Raw genomic sequence first — 15,790 nt, forward strand, 5'->3', positions numbered from 1 at the left:
TGCTACCATCCTGGACCGCAGCAGTGTTGACCATATCCGTACCATAGCATAACATAGATTTTTACTGATACGACATTTCATCAGCCAGTCTGCCATCCACTTCACCGTGGGTACCAAGAAAAACAGTTAGATCACCTTCCCCGGCAGGTAACAATTTGTAGAATGCCAGGCTGCCGCCTCACCACAAGCATCCGCAGGAAAACCAACACACACTTGTCAACACTTGTAACCTATGATTCATAATCATACAATCCTCACCAATTTTTTGGTTCGAAGAAAGTTTTATTTCCTGCTTTCTGTCCTTGTTCAGCGAAGATACCAGACTACTGAAATTCTTGATGAAAACCCGTGGCTGAGGTTAAAACATGCAACCCCACAGTGTGGCAGGTCTGGCACCATACCTAAGTCACAGTTAGTGAGACCTAAGGACGCGGTTTACTTTACTAAGGAAGATGGTTAGGCTACACCCTAACAACGTCAACAGGGATTACGGAAGTTCGTGAGGCATTGATACCAACCACCAAGAAACACAACAGGAGACCTGAACAGCTGCGGACTTCCCTGAACACCAAGGGTTGGAATCCAACAGGTTACCTTCGCGATCTAAGTGGTGAAACCTAAGAAGTCGAGCTCATCGCCTACTAAAGACTTGCAGTAAGCAGTCGAAACGTCACGATCTACAACTTAACTGAGTCGAGTGACTACATCGTAGACAAATACTTATTTTATTATAATTCTACCACGATTGCGATGTATGTATGGCTAACGACCTCTTCACGTCATCAACCAAATCTGATACATTGAATAATTAATACTGTCTTAGAAACTCGTTGTAAAACATTTGATCACGAAAAACACCATGGTTCCTGCAAAACGTCCTGAAAGACCAATATGAATACAGTTTTAGCGAAGACGTAACAAAATCCAGTACTTGCTACTAATCAATGTTAGCTGTCCGAGTCACTAGTAGATCAACCTAAAATTATCTACTGTACAATCTTGGTAACAAACCGCTAGCTGTATAAAACTTTAAATGTTTTAAGGGTCTTATCAGTGTTAAAGGCCAAGAGGATCCAGTTGCAGATCGCCGCGAAAACGCCAACAGAAATACAAATTCTTGATGTTCTGGCGACATATTACTATTGTTTTTTATTTATATCAGTCTTCAAGAATTAAACATGGACTAGTGAACCCATGATAACTTCTAATTATTTCAGCTTATGCATGTGAGACAGCGAGGCCAAGAAGTGAAAGTACAGTAACATCTAGGATGGCTTTCACTTTGACTATTTCTTGTTTACGTGGGTAAATGATTTGTAACCGGGGTCTTATAACCTGCCCAACCATTCTTACAGACACATGACAGTCTGTGACATCATGGTCGGACAGAAACTGCAAATGCTCAGAACAAAAATTAATCTTCCAAATCGGCACTCTTAATCCCCACGAAATAAACGAACGCTTTTCATTGGACTAATGTATTCTTGTTTTCCATGTTACCATTCACCAACCAATAGCGTAGCTCCACTGCTCACTATATAAACCACATACAACCCACAATTCCTTGATTCACTCTGACAAAGGGCTAACGCTTGGAACGTCAGCTCGCCAGTCTCTTTACGGTGGCCAATTTACCTTTAGTTATCAACTCTATTGATAAAACCAAACATTCGTTTCCACTCCCCACCGACGCAGCACCACAGTTTCTTTAGAAACCACCCCTGTGAGGGATAACAGACAAGAACGCTAAACGACGAAACCTCGTGATTACCAGTTGTTTATTCCGAACACTCCTTTAACACTTTTTAACAGAACGAAAGAGGTTCGCTAGGGAAAAAGAAAACGAGAAAACTTATGAACATATAATAGAAATAACGTAAACCGGGAACGAATAAAAAAGTACAAGCAGAAATAATTCTTACCGAATGTTTGTACTGGCAAGCGGAAAACACGTTCACAACTTGAACCGAAAATTACAGCATCAAACTGAAATGACTGTGAAAACTAACGACTAAATTTCCTGCGCTTGCATATATATATATTTGTACTAATTAGTCCCTTAGGGACGCAAAATAACGAAAAGCTCTACATACAAGTGAAAACACGGATGCGAAACAAACAAAGTTGTAGAAGAATGTCACGCAGTAAATAACAGTCCGCAACAACCCCCTTATCCATTTGTCTTCTAAAACAGGAGGAGAGATATAGTAGGGGGTGGGGCATAAACCGGGACTGAATACAAGCTGAAGGGAGTTGACAAATTCAACTGGTCGCTCGACACACTTTTTTTTTGCTATCAAATGAGACATTAGATGTTGACTGCGAATGAAAGGCGAAAGTTCAATACAATGCACTCTTTGTTTAACTGTTTTAAATCTGATCTAGTATCAGCAGCTACTTATTAACAATTGATTCATGCGTCAGCGTGCCTCATCGAGATATGAAGCACGCGGGAAGTTTGGAGAGCACGAAAGATGCGTAAGAGTTGCTCGAGGCGTAGCCGAGAGTAACTCTAGCTTCTTGAGTGCTCTCCAAACTTCCCAAGTGCTTCATATCTCGATGAATGCACAGCTGACGCATGAATCAATTGTTTTATAACATTTTCAACGCGGTAGTTTTTAAACCCGTTGATTCTAGGTTGGCCAGAGGTTTCCCAAGCATTCAGCCAATGTGCAAAATGGCAATAAACAACCCCATGTTCGGTAAAAATACACATCTTTCAGGGTAAAAAAGGCAACACCCCTTTGGTCTACAGTAGTTAAACTTTCTAATTATGGAATAAAATACACTGGTTGCTAATTAAAAATTTTCCAGAAAACAAACTTGAAAATTTGATCCTCGCGTTACATAGGAGAATTCTTTCCGCTTGTCGGTTTGTTTAGATGTTTAAGCAAGATTTACGCAGTTGTCACGTCTCATGAATGAAAACAGAAAGAAAACAGACAACTGAAGCTTTCCTAAATGAAAAATTTATTCAATTAAGTCTTTCTTCTAAGAAGCAAAGGCGTACAATTTTTAATTCGAGACGATAAACGTGCAAGTGATTTGAAGGAACTGCAAGTCCATTTTGAAGTGAATTTATCGAACCGTGTGCACGGTTTTCAAAAATTTCGCCAAAAAACTGTTAGGAATACGAAGAAGCGGTCAATTAGAAAAGTATTTAAGTTCAAATTCACAATCAAACCTGTAATTTCTTGTGAATTGAATTCCCACAAGTACTCGAACGTTACCAAGAAAGTTCGTGGCTTATAATCAGTAAATAATGATCTGAAATGTCCTCTTGCTGATCGTTGGCTGGATAAAACAACAATATGTCCTTGAAGCACAATTTCTTCGTTAATTATCGGATTTCCGCTTTTGAAACTATCGAGTGTTCCTTAGCAGCTTTTCTTTCAGTTTATCGTTTCGAAAAGGTGTCTTTTCCCTCTGAGAAAGCGAAATTGGCACCTGAAAATTAATAGTTTTGCGAGACACGATGTAACGGGCCTTGTTCTCTTTTTTCCTTCTCTTTAGGTTTTTTCGGTAGTTAAAAACTCCAATCCCAAAGAAAAAGTGGGAAGAGCTTCTTCATCAGCTGGTTCCCTTGTTGCCATCTGTAGTTAAACGTTTTGCTGAAGATTTCTCCCGTCTTTGAATGCAAAATGGAGAAAGTCACTCACCGAGTTCTCGAGGCATTTGTTTGCTGACGTCATCAGCGTGCACAATAGGAATATGAAGCACGCTCGCGCAATTGAATTTGATTGCACGAATTTACTAACTATGTTATAAAAATAAATGACGTTGAGTTCTGATGAACAAACCTAAGTGAAGGAAACGATTCAAGTGGATATCTAGTACCAGTTAAGAAAAGAACAAAATAAATTCATCGTCGGAGCAAAGGTAAGTCTTAAATATTGATGTTTTTAAAGTTTATTCATAAATATCTCGTTAAGCTTATTAAAACCGCTTGATGTCCAATGTCAAGAGCACGACATTCACTAAACTTCAACATTCCGTATTTTGTTTCTGGCAGTTCATTGTTTGTTTGAGTTTATTAAAATGAGAAACAGAAAACGATAAGTATGCGGTAAGCCAGAATATTCTGATATTGAAAATACCTTTGTAACTAGTACGTCATGCACCGGTCGACGGTTCGTGTTTAAATGCAGCCGTGGTTAAATAAGCTCTCAGTGGAAAATTATTTCTTGGTTGTGCCTGCGTGACAATGGTAGAATAAGTAGGAAAATAAAAATTAAGGGCAATTTTCTTAACCCATTTAAGAATGACAATACTTGGAATGGCATTTTGGTGCGTTTTTCAATGACCTGTTCTCATTCCGGAATTGTTAGAATGCCACTTCATGCCATGATGGTATGAAGTGACATTGCGTTGGAGGCAACAAAATTAGCTAGTGGAATGATTCCACTGGCTAATTTTGTTGCCTCCAACGCAGATGCTCTTTGGGCTCGTAAGAGGCTACTAATTTTGATATCTTGGCGGGAATGAAAAAGCTTTCCGCATTCCGCTTTCGGAATGCTCGCTTTTTTTATGGTTTTCTATTCCAATCATCCTAATCACTTACGTTTCCATTCTCAGCAGGGGCGGATGTAAGGGGGGAGAGGGGATAATTCCCCCCTTTTCTCTTTTATATTTAAAAAGTTTTTGTAACCGTCTTTCCAATGGTATTATATACAATCAATCGTTTTAAAAATCTTCTGTCTTCCGGAGCCTTAACTTTTGGTCACAAATGCTCCGAGAATGCTGTAAAGCAGAATCTCCACGGATGTGAATTTTTCCATTGTGGTTGAGGGTGGTGGGGGTGGGACTCTTGCCGTCTGGCCACAATTTCTTCGTCCCCCCCTCCCCCAACCGTTCTTTTCAGTGGACTGCTAGGAAGTGCAATAGCGTCAGACATTCCGATTGAATTGTGAAGAACACGAACAACTCCTTTGGTGCTTTGTCACCTAAATTTAGTAACCATGGGAAACGTTGTTTTTGAAGAGACGAGCAAGTCGCTAACAAAGCAAAAATAAGACCATCTATGAATTTGGGAAAGCCAAAAGCAACTCCTAAATTCAGGCTGAGATAGGTATCTATTCCTTAAAATTCTGCGTTTTATAAAAATTTAGCTTAAATATCCTAATGAGTGCACTCAAAGTATCCCTTTTAAAGGCTAAAAAACGATCTTGGAAAACCGAGGAAACGAAATTTCAAGAATTTTCTTTCAATATCGGGTGCCCCCGTATTCTATGCATTCCCAGTTGAGATTAGACAGGAAAAACGCCCCTTTTTAAAAGGAACCTTCAGTTATCACGATTTGCCGAACAACAGCTATAACAATCTAACGTCCGATTATTGCATGTCGTCGAAATGCCTGCGGTATCACCTGTGATACTGTGATGGGCGAACGAAAATATCTTAGTCGCTAAAGTTTTAGCCGAAGGCGCGTCTGTGATGTTGATTTGCGTTGAACATCCCGCCCGGTGTGTCGCCAGTTAATTGCCCAAGCGCGGGTTCTTGTAACAAAAAATGGCGTTTTTATGGTGTGGTACAACACTAACCAAGTAGTTTCTCGATCTCACTCACTCACTCATGCCCATATGCCGGCTTGGCATGTAGGGCAACAACAAAATTAAGCCACTCCTGTCTGTCCCTGGCCAGCCTCTGAATGGTTCCCCAGGTATGATGTAAGGTCTTCAGTTCTGCTTCACGCCAGGTGATCTTGGGTCGTCCTCGCCTGCGTCTCCCCTCGTGTGTCCAGTGAAGGGCTGTGCGAGTGATGTTGTCTTGCTCCCGTCGCATGACATGTCCGATCCATTTCCATCGTCTTCGCATAATAATGGTTCCCATGCTGTCCTGGTTGCAGCGAGCAAGAAGTTCTTGGTTGAAGATGGTTTCAGGCCAGAATATACGTAGGATTCTTCTGAGGCTTTTCGTGTGGAAGGTGGACAGCTTGTTGAGGTACCTCTCTGTCATCCTCCAACATTCCGAGCCGTACAGTAGGGTGGAGATTACACAGCACTGGTACAGTCTTAGTTTGGTCTTGGTGCTGTACTGGGATGACTTCCAAACGTTGTTCATCATTCTAAACGCATTTCTGGCCTTACTGAGGCGGTTCTTGATGTCGCTGCCTGCCCCACTGTCATGTCTGACAGTGATGGGTTTGATACGTTCAGCATCATTACCTCCGTCTTCTTCTGGCTGATCTTCAAGCCTACTTGCTGTGCAAAGGTATTTAGACGGGACGTCTTCTCCTGCATGTGCTGGTGGGTATGCGACATGAGTGCTAGATCGTCAGCAAAGTCCAAATCTTCAAGTTGTGTCAAGAGGGTCCATCTGATGCCTCGCGCTTGGTCTGCTGTTGTCTGCCTCATCACCCAGTCGATTGTCAAGTTGAAGAGCATCGCAGACATACAACAGCCTTGTCTAACAACGGTCTTCACGCTGAAGCTGGTCTCGCTGCTTCCTACCCTGCATGTGAAGTTGTTGTCGAAACTCTTGATGACAAGAACAATCTCCTGCGGTATTCCATATGCCCGGAGAATGCGCCATAGAATCTCTCGATGGATGCTATCAAAGGCCTTTTCAAAGTCTACGAAGTTGATGTACAACTGTCTCTGCCATTCTGTGCACTGTTCGATGATGTTTTGCAGAGTAAATATTTGGTCTGTGCACCCTCTTCCTCGATCTACATCGTACTATTTCACCTTCCCTTCGCAGTGCCCGAGGACGCAAGCCAGAATTAAACTGTTCTTAACAATCTATAAGCTAACGTCCGATTCTCATGCCTCGTCGAAATACCTGCAGTACACCTGGGATACTGTATAGGCCAATGAGAATACGAGGTGCGTCTGAGAAGTTGATTTGGGTTTAGGACCATTTAGCATTCCGTCAGGTGCGTCGCTAGTTCTTCCAGCACCGTTTCTTGTAACAAAAAATAAAGTTTCTAATGGCGTCACAACGCAGTGTGCTTTCCTAAGGTAGATCAGTCTCGATTTACCTCGTATTTCACTAGTCCTATTTTACCATTCCTTTCGCTTTGTCAACTGTCCTTAAGATCATTTCTAATACTGTGAGAGGAGATAAATGAGAGAGCCTTGCCTTAAACTTTTATCTAAACAATTAGATAACGAAACACAACTTTAATGTAAATACAGTTTGTTGGGCGAAGCTTAGCTCACAGAGTTAGTGTGTCGGTTATACATCAAGACTAGAGGAAACTCTTGTGCGCATCTGAGCTTAGGATGACATAAACATTTACTAACTTACACACGTAGACGTCATCATAGACTGTGAAGTGCGTTCGTTTTGCATGCACTGTATTTACTTGAACTGACGTCGTGTCCCGATTTAACGTCCCCTCAAACCAACGTGATGTCTATTCCCGAGGTCCAAAGTGGCCTATCTGTGGCCGCCATTTTTAAACTTAACACCCCCATAATGTAGCCTGCGTAGGTGACGATATTGTCCGTGCGCGAATATAAAGGGGCGCCAAAATGGCACAAGGCAAGCAACCCAACGAAAGAAAAATCCATGCAACGTTTCCGCTTGACACTGACAAAGTTGTAAACACACCAGATTATTATGCGTTCTCCTACCGTCGAAGGAAATAAACTAGAGGGGCATGATTAGTTGTGTTTACCAACGGGACATGCTTGGACCTCAGAAGAAACTCATGATCAGAAACTGCCTGGCATAAACACCGATGGATCAAGACGGAACAAATCATTCTTTTCACACAGAAGTGAACGAGTATAGGAAACACCCAATGTGCTTTTTAGAAATAATTTACTAAGCTGAACTTAAGGACGGTACCTCCTAATAAAGAAGCATTTTGCGCAGTTTATGACTATGCAGGAAACTGCACTAACGAGATCTTAGCAATCTATAAGAACCAATCCAAAAAGAAACACGGGGTAAGCAAGCATTCTTCAGTAATAACCGCTAACAACAATTCAAAAACTCATTAAAAATTCATAAGCCCATTGACCTATCACATGGTCGATAATACATCACATGCAGTGACTATATCGATAAACCTCCTCCTTATTAGTATGCGGTGTTTTATCAGCTGATAAAACACTCCTCATAAGTATGCAGCGTTTTTCTCGTATGCTAATTTCCATCGCTCACAAAAGCATAATTGTTATGAACTCTATTGACACACGCTTTTCCAGGCCGGAAATGTTTTTGAAGCCGTTCAAAAAGCTCACTGCACGTGTTTTATCGTGTCTAAAACTACGAGGTTGCGCCTCTTGGTTTTAGACACGATAAAGCACTCCTGTTCGGTTTTTAAACATTACACAATATATGGCAGTTTTCTCCAAATGATGTTTAATTATCTCTGAAAAATGCGCGTGCGCTCCTACGTCAAACGTAATCCTGTGACAAAGTATTGCAAATTATGAAACAATCTCGTCAGTTTTTCATAGGACAATATAATACTAGTAAATTTAGGCGCACGTGTCTTACCATAACAACGGAAAATACTTACGCAGAAAGTATGTGTTATCAATACAGGAAACAGGCGTCTCTAAGACGAGCTTAAGAATTGTTTCATGCTTAGCGTGCGTTTATCGAGTTATGGATGCACGCGGGAAGTTGGAGAGCACGAGAGAAGCGTAAGAGTTGCTCGAGGCGTAGCCGAGAGCAACTCTAGCTTCTTGAGGTAGTTTTTCTTAACCTGATGCAATATTGTTGTAAATGAAGATGTACTTTATCAGTTCAATAAATTGCGAGTATGATATCTGTAGTCAACGGCACATGGTTCACTGGCTCAGAGAAAATTTTTTCAAACAATGCTATTAATCCGGGCGGAGAGAGTGTCCAAGATGTCAACACAATAAGCTGCGAAGCTGGCGGCTGTTTGTCTGCGGGTAAATATAAAGTTTTGGCGGCGCAGCTGCTATGAGTGACGTAAGCCGCGACAGCGAACGTCGTAAGCCCATTCGCTTTCGCCCGACAACTCGCCAGCCACGCAGGCTGTCAACACAGGTTTATCTATAGGAAGCTGATAAACTTTAACTTCAATTTTAAAAAGTTACCGAGAAAAGAAAATAAGTTTAAAACTCCTGTTTAAAATTATTCGTACAGCCAAAGGACATGAGGTACAGCATCTCACTTACCGAATTTACAATCCTTTCGGATCACAACGGCTGTGCGTAAGCATTTTCCCTGCCAAACCAACAAGAACGCTCGATGAATAAAAGGGAAAGGTTTTTACCCACCAAACCCGACAAGTGCTGACAGTGTTTCTTGCCAAAACATAACGCAAGTCAGAATTAACGAAAACCGATAACAGTAGCCCATTTTGAACGCAGTTTTTCATCAATTTTTGTACTGAAACTTCGTTAATTACACTATTTAAATCACAATATTTGGATTGAAATAGTGGAACTCGAATCTCGGCTCAAGTCCGAAATTCTGATATCGCATAGCTCTCAAAGGGGTTTGCGAAGGCTGTGAGTTAGCAATGGTCAGTTACCAGTAGAAAGTTAACGTCCATGAGTTGCGACCAGAGATCTTCAACATTCAAGATATTGCCAGCAGGATTTTGAAATTTCAGCATCTTGCCTGAAAATTCGAGATCGTCCCGGAAAGGTGTTGGAAATTCAAGAATTTGCAGGAAAGATGTAGCGGAATATGCAACATGTTGTTGAATCTTAACTCATCCGATGGTAACTTACCACCGAAACTCACGAAGGATAGTTCAACCGTTCAACATCGGCGTAAAAAACTAGTTCCTGCTGAATTGAATGTGTATTACGAAATTCGCAAAAGACTGAACTTTGTGGTAATAGTGTCTTTCATTGTTTCTTGTTTTTAATTATCCCAAGTGGAAGCAAAAGTTTGTAAAATTTGTCAATAGTTTAAGCTATTAATAAAGGCTCGTTTACACAATTTTTGATGCAATATTTCCGCACTAAATAGCATTTTTTTTCTCGTACAAGTCAACGACTTCAAATCGTACGTGTAAACCAGTTGCAATTTCAGAGCCATTTCAGCAAGCACCTTACAGTACTTTCTCTGAGAAAACCTGCAAACTGAATTTGCGTGAAGTTTCAAACATGTTCAAAACCATTGCGATATCGAGCTCAAATCGCCGCAGGTTTACACACTCGATTTAAAACTGCAACTTGAGCGTAACAAAAGTTTCATTAAGAAAGTGCTCGGTTAGCCTTTCCGTTATAAAATGTTTAGCCTCACTTTAGGTTTGCCAAAATTCTGGTTTTTGGTTTCATGTGGTTTCCTGTGAGTACTTAATTAATTACTGAATTCAATTAAGCTATCAGTGAATATTTAAGGCTCACTTATTGATATTAAACACCTTTATATCCAAGAGATTTGTTAGTAGTGACAGAAAATACTTGAGTCATGACAACAGTGGTTTCATTCCCTCAAGGTGAATATTTCTCCTCCACCCATCGAGGTTCTCTCTCTATAATTATAACACTTTGTCTTCAAGGAAGTTTGAATGCAAAATGAATGAACTGCATGAACTGCAATCATTTATCATATTATGGCCGTACTGCAAATAAAGTAATTGTAGGCAGTGTTGCAAAACTATCTATTACAAGCTAACCGTGAAAAATATAGACGGAAACTAAAATATGACATCAAACGAATGATAAATTGCACGTTTTGAGGTTAGTTTTCAACCGTAAGAACCATATGAACGTACGAATTTGCTGTAAATTCCACAATTCACATGAGAGGCAAGAAATGACAGTGTCATTAGTGCCAAAACGTTTTTGCATGGAATTACATAACGACAGAAATTTTGTTTCTATAAAGTAAAGATTTCTTTTAACTTCTTAGGAACGCAAGCTTGGGCTAATTGAGGATAATGCAACAGGGTTTTTCCCTTAGGTTAATTTTTACTTACGTGTGGACTTTGGTAACGTTGTTTAAGAATATTGTAGTATGGTGTTGTATTGATTGAGTTGTGAGACCATTCATCTTGCGACTATTCAAGAGCGGCGCGCCGGAATGACAGACTAAGAGCGCTTGTGACCAAAATATTACATTGAAAGGTCGCAATACGGGTATACCCCAAGCTGTGCAGTTTGGCTTGAAATAATTCGGCTCGGAGTAGTTTATTCGGTTTTGTAAACTATACCGTGCAAGTTACATACTATAGGTGCTATAAAAGACATTTAGTGAAGCCTAATAATGGGTTTCCGTTACAACGACGTTTAAAATGATAAGAAATGTGAAAACTGTGATCAGTATTTTGAAGCCATGCGGACCAGTATAGTATTACGTTTTTGTTACTTTTATCGTACTTTCGATATATAATTCTGGAAAAAACCCATCAATAGTGGACAGTCAAATGCGTCAGCAGTTATATTGCAAGAGTTTTTGTCTCTGTCGTTGAGTATCGCATAGAGTACTGCACATTTAAGTTTTTAGTAGTTAGCTCTTTGCTACACTTACGACGCTAGTTATTACGTCGACTAGGAGCTGCTTACAACGTGGTCCTTACTTTTGCTACTGCGTGGCGGCCTAGAAATAGCATCTCTCAGCTGAGAAACTGTCGTTGTTTGGCAGTAAGTCTCGGGTAGGCACAAGCTAAAAAAACAAAGACAGATATTAGCGTAGAAGCCGTTCTAAAAAAGTTTGTTCGTTAAATAAGGTCAAGGCTGAATATAAAACGGTATGTACATTTAAAAATAACTTTATCGCGTTTCTAAAACTTGAAAAATTTCCGTTCAAGCTCCGTTGGCAATGCACTGTTTTTCTTCTTCATTTAAACAAGGTAATTTTAACAATTCGGATTAATATAAGAAAGTTTCTCTTTTAAGCTAACTTTTTTATTTTGGAGGGACAATATTTAACTGCAGTTAAATTTTGTGACCTTGCAGAATTTTGAGCAGCGCTATCCGTTTTCGCTTCACCACTTTCGGTCATTCAAACCGCTTCACTTTAAGTCATTCTAACCAAAATCAACAAAAACCAAAAGTGCGATGAACTTTCAACGGAACTGTTACATATAGAGAAAACTTGATGTAACGAGGTAAAGTTTTTTCATGTCATAGCGTGATTGCATCTCTCGTTAAACTTGTTATCTAAAAATAGCAACTTACAAAAGCTATGACGAGGAGGTAAGGCGGGGCGGTGTTCTTTGGACTGAATACAATATTCTGTGAGACGTACGCTGCCTCTGATTGGCCCAATGACAGGAAACGTTATTCATTGGTCGGAATTGTTTATATTAAGTTAAAAAAATAGTTGTATTGAGTTAACAGAAAATAATTCTTTCCAATGAATAACGTTTCCTCAGCGTTAAAAATATATTCATTACAGGACTGTATGTGAGATATTTTTAGAAATCAATACTTAAATGAATAACTCATCGTTGAATTCAATTTTATCGTGGCAAGAAAATTGTGGATCATCTCCTGGCGTTGGTTTGTTACTGACACAAGGTGTTTCTACTTGTTAGAGTGCTCAAGTGCAGCGTGAGAAATTACTTCAGCCTTTTCTGAAAATAGTAACTGCTTGATGGAGTTTATGCAGGTAATTAACAAAGTTTTTGTTTCGTTTAATTAGATAAAAGTGATTACTGTGCCGGTAGCGTTTTGACGTTAGTCTGTCCGAAGACGTCTCCTTTTTCCACTCAAAGGAAATAGAAGACGTCTGAGCGCAGGCTATTAAACGTCAGCTGTGACATTGTAAAGTACAGCGTCTTGGTTGAAGAGTTAGTAGAATAACATATTATATATATTTCACAAAGAACGATAGTGATTTGACATCAAGAAAAAAGTATAAACGAGCATCAAGGTAGTTAAGGAATTGCCAAAAATTCAAACAGGCTCCAAAAGCGAATTTTCTTCCAAGAAATAAATCAAAATGGTTTCGCGACCAAAACCAACTTATCTTATGGTATGCGTTTAGCACCCTAATCGAAGACCACAAGAGGGTTTTTGTGCTCTTAACAAATGAATGAGCGTGTTTCCCAGGGCTGGGTGACGAAAGCGGAACATGATCAGAAGTGTTCTATATTATTCAGTCCGTGGCACGGGCATACTCGGAAAAGGAAATCCGAGTGCTCCTATCAGGAGTCGAACCTAAGACCTTCCGATTACTAGTTTGGCTGTTCTACCACTGATCATGAGCCACAGGAGACTCGTGGGAGCTTGGGCCATTAAACTAGGTTCATGGGACAAACATCCTGCATACTACTCTGAGGAAGATTTTGCTGAACTCCACATGATCTGACTGTCAAGGAGAAATCTTCCAATGATTTTAAAATTGTTTAAAAACAAAGTAACGACAGCGACCTTATATTCACAGATTAACTGGCCAATGGATGCTTAACACTTCTTTTTCTCTTTCCTTTAGATTGTCCTTTTTTATTTCTCCATTACTTCGTTAATCGTTCAATTGCCTGCGGCGAAAGTTTGGATTAACAGCATAAAAACACGAACATTAACCCAGGACAAAGAAAGCGCCACGGGCCTTCATGGAAAGGTGTCCATCCCTAGAGAGCTCCATGCAACCAAACGACCCTTTACGGAAAGTAACCTTAAAATTGGAACATTATTTCAGCCGACCAAAGTGACACCTCACAAAAATTTCGCTGACGCCACCAAACCTGTTTCAAAGTTCGATCGTTTTGAAAGTCCAGTGGCAACAAACAGGAGAACTGTGCCAAGCGAGAGTATTACAGGGATCCCAACCGTGGAACCACAACACGAATCCATTGTCAAAAGGTCAGTAACCCAAGCCCCGAGAAGGAGCACCACTGCGCGTAGAGGCAGGCAAACGGTGGTTCGAAGAAGACGAAGAACGTCTAGGCGTAGAGTCAGTTGGAGAATTAGACGAAGGACTACTGCGAAGCCAACTATCATTCCTCCAACGAACAATGGACCTTATGTGACTGTCTTCCCAAAGAATCACCCTTGTAACAGTGGCATAACATCATCACGGATGAAGTACAGAGTGAACGGTATCGAGTGCCGGCGATGGCGGACCAGCGAGCTAGAGCAGAGGTTTAACTGCCTTGGAAAGTTTAATCACCGGTACCTTGCGGCATCCTGGAAAGAAGCTTTGAAGTTTAGAGATCTAGACACTGGACGCAACTTGGACTTCAGCAGGTCTTTTGTTTTGAATAATTCATCTCGCCGCATTAAGAAGCGGGACGCGGATGTCGATCCGGGGGAAACGATGATCGTTCAGTGTTATGCGGCAAAAACGCCAACAGAATCTGGAAATTTAAGAATGTGTCCCGTTTGCACTGCCATTACACGACAGCCATCTCAGCCGAGAAGATTTCCAGAATATATCAACGAGCTCGTCTGCGATCCTAAATCGAAGTCAAATTATATCGCAGGTATCGATGGGTTCTGCGTTCAGAAGACCTTTACGATTGACCTGTTACAGTTTAATGGCGACTGGGAAAAAAATCCCACACTGAGCGCTGAAGCTGGTCACGATGTCTACACAGAAAAATGGGAACCATACACTCAAGAGATAAAACGCCACTGCGCATGCGAGCTGTTGCCCTCAAGTGACCTAACGAAGTTATTGTGAACTTTAGAAAGTTTTACCTCTTCACACAAAAAAAAAAAACCTTCTGAATGGAAATTGTTTCAACCGAACCAAGTAGTTAATTCTTAAAAAAAATGCTGTTAATGGGCACTTTACATTCCAAAGATTAAAATAGCGAACGAAGTCGGCTGAGTATAGAAGACAGGAAAAAGAGAAACTATACTACGTGCACGTGTAGCTGAGAACCCGAACATAGTTAGTTTGCTCATGACTAACGCACCAATGCACCCTACCGAAAAACATGGCGACTGGGACATTTACCAATAATTCATATAGCGTACGAAAAAACCCCAAACGCTCATTAAAACGCACAGATAAGTGCCAAAAACTTCAAACCTAGCATACACAATGTTGCTAGTACAGGGACGAATTTCGCCAAAAATATGGCTTTCTATGTGCTTATTGGCTGTGTTAGGTTCGCACTGTATTGTGGTAAAATGTACAGCCGCCATGTTTTTCCTTACCGTGGATTGCTTTTTTGCCTTCAGTGAGTTTCCAAGAGCATTTTGGTCCTCAAAATTAACTTCATGAAAGTCGTAAAGTTATGATTATGATCACAAGTTTTCTAGAACTTAGTTTACATTTCTATAGCAATATTTCATCGTTTAAAATTTTAAGATTTAAAATTAAAGCCGCCGTTACACGTTGAAACTTTTAGCTGAAACTTGTGTGCAACGGCAAACGAGACCAGTTTCACGAAGTGGTGTTACACGGTGAAACTCTTGTTTTTTCACCACTGCGACCGTTGCGAGCCGTTGCAGAAGTAGAAAGCGGTTCTACTTTTCGTGAAACTTGTCTCGCAACGCAAGTTCGAAAAAGTTTCACGAAACCGACCATGTTACACGGTGCAACGCCTGCTGAAACTTGTTTCGCAGCGCCGTTGCACACAAGTTTCAGCTAAAAGTTTCAACGTGTAACGGCGGCTTAAGTTTCACATATTATTTTTTCATGGTTTTCTTTCTTTCTTTCTTTCTTTCTTTCTTTCTTTCTTTCTTTCTTTCTTGTTTTTGTAATCTAGTATATTTATCTGCTAGAAAAGCTGAAATAAATCATTATTATTATTATTACTATTATTATTAAGAGTTGTTTCTCTTTAAGTATGTAAAGCTTACAGAGTCTAATTATAACAGTCCAATTATTTTAAGCCGCTCAAATTTGAACAGAAAATTTTTTTTCAGAAGCGAGATGCTTTTCTGGCATAATTTAAGCTCTATTGTTAATTATTTTTTAATGCGTCAAACTTTTCTGAGCCAATCTT

General features: G+C 40.2%; 1 protein-coding gene across 3 annotated transcripts; it reads left to right on the plus strand.

Moving 5' to 3' along the window:
* The first annotated feature begins 9,037 nt into the window (after positions 1-9,037).
* Positions 9,038-14,564, plus strand: LOC146457171 (uncharacterized). 3 transcript variants are annotated; one of them, XM_085092223.1, is made up of 3 exons: positions 9,038-9,086; positions 12,425-12,498; positions 13,324-14,564. In XM_085092223.1, the coding sequence occupies exons 2-3, from the start codon at positions 12,484-12,486 to the stop codon at positions 14,512-14,514; spliced, it is 1,206 nt and encodes a 401-aa protein (XP_084948349.1). In that variant the 5' UTR covers positions 9,038-9,086; positions 12,425-12,483; the 3' UTR covers positions 14,515-14,564. The 3 variants fall into 3 exon arrangements, with proteins under 3 accessions (XP_084948349.1, XP_084948347.1, XP_084948348.1); XM_085092221.1 differs by lacking the exon at positions 9,038-9,086 and adding an exon at positions 11,408-11,635; XM_085092222.1 differs by lacking the exon at positions 9,038-9,086 and adding an exon at positions 11,413-11,539.
* The last annotated feature ends 1,226 nt before the right edge of the window (positions 14,565-15,790 follow it).

This window comes from Pavona decussata, unplaced genomic scaffold, assembly GCF_977016875.1.
Source record: "Pavona decussata unplaced genomic scaffold, jaPavDecu1.1 SCAFFOLD_245, whole genome shotgun sequence".
In the NCBI taxonomy this organism is placed as follows: Eukaryota; Metazoa; Cnidaria; class Anthozoa; order Scleractinia; family Agariciidae; genus Pavona; species Pavona decussata.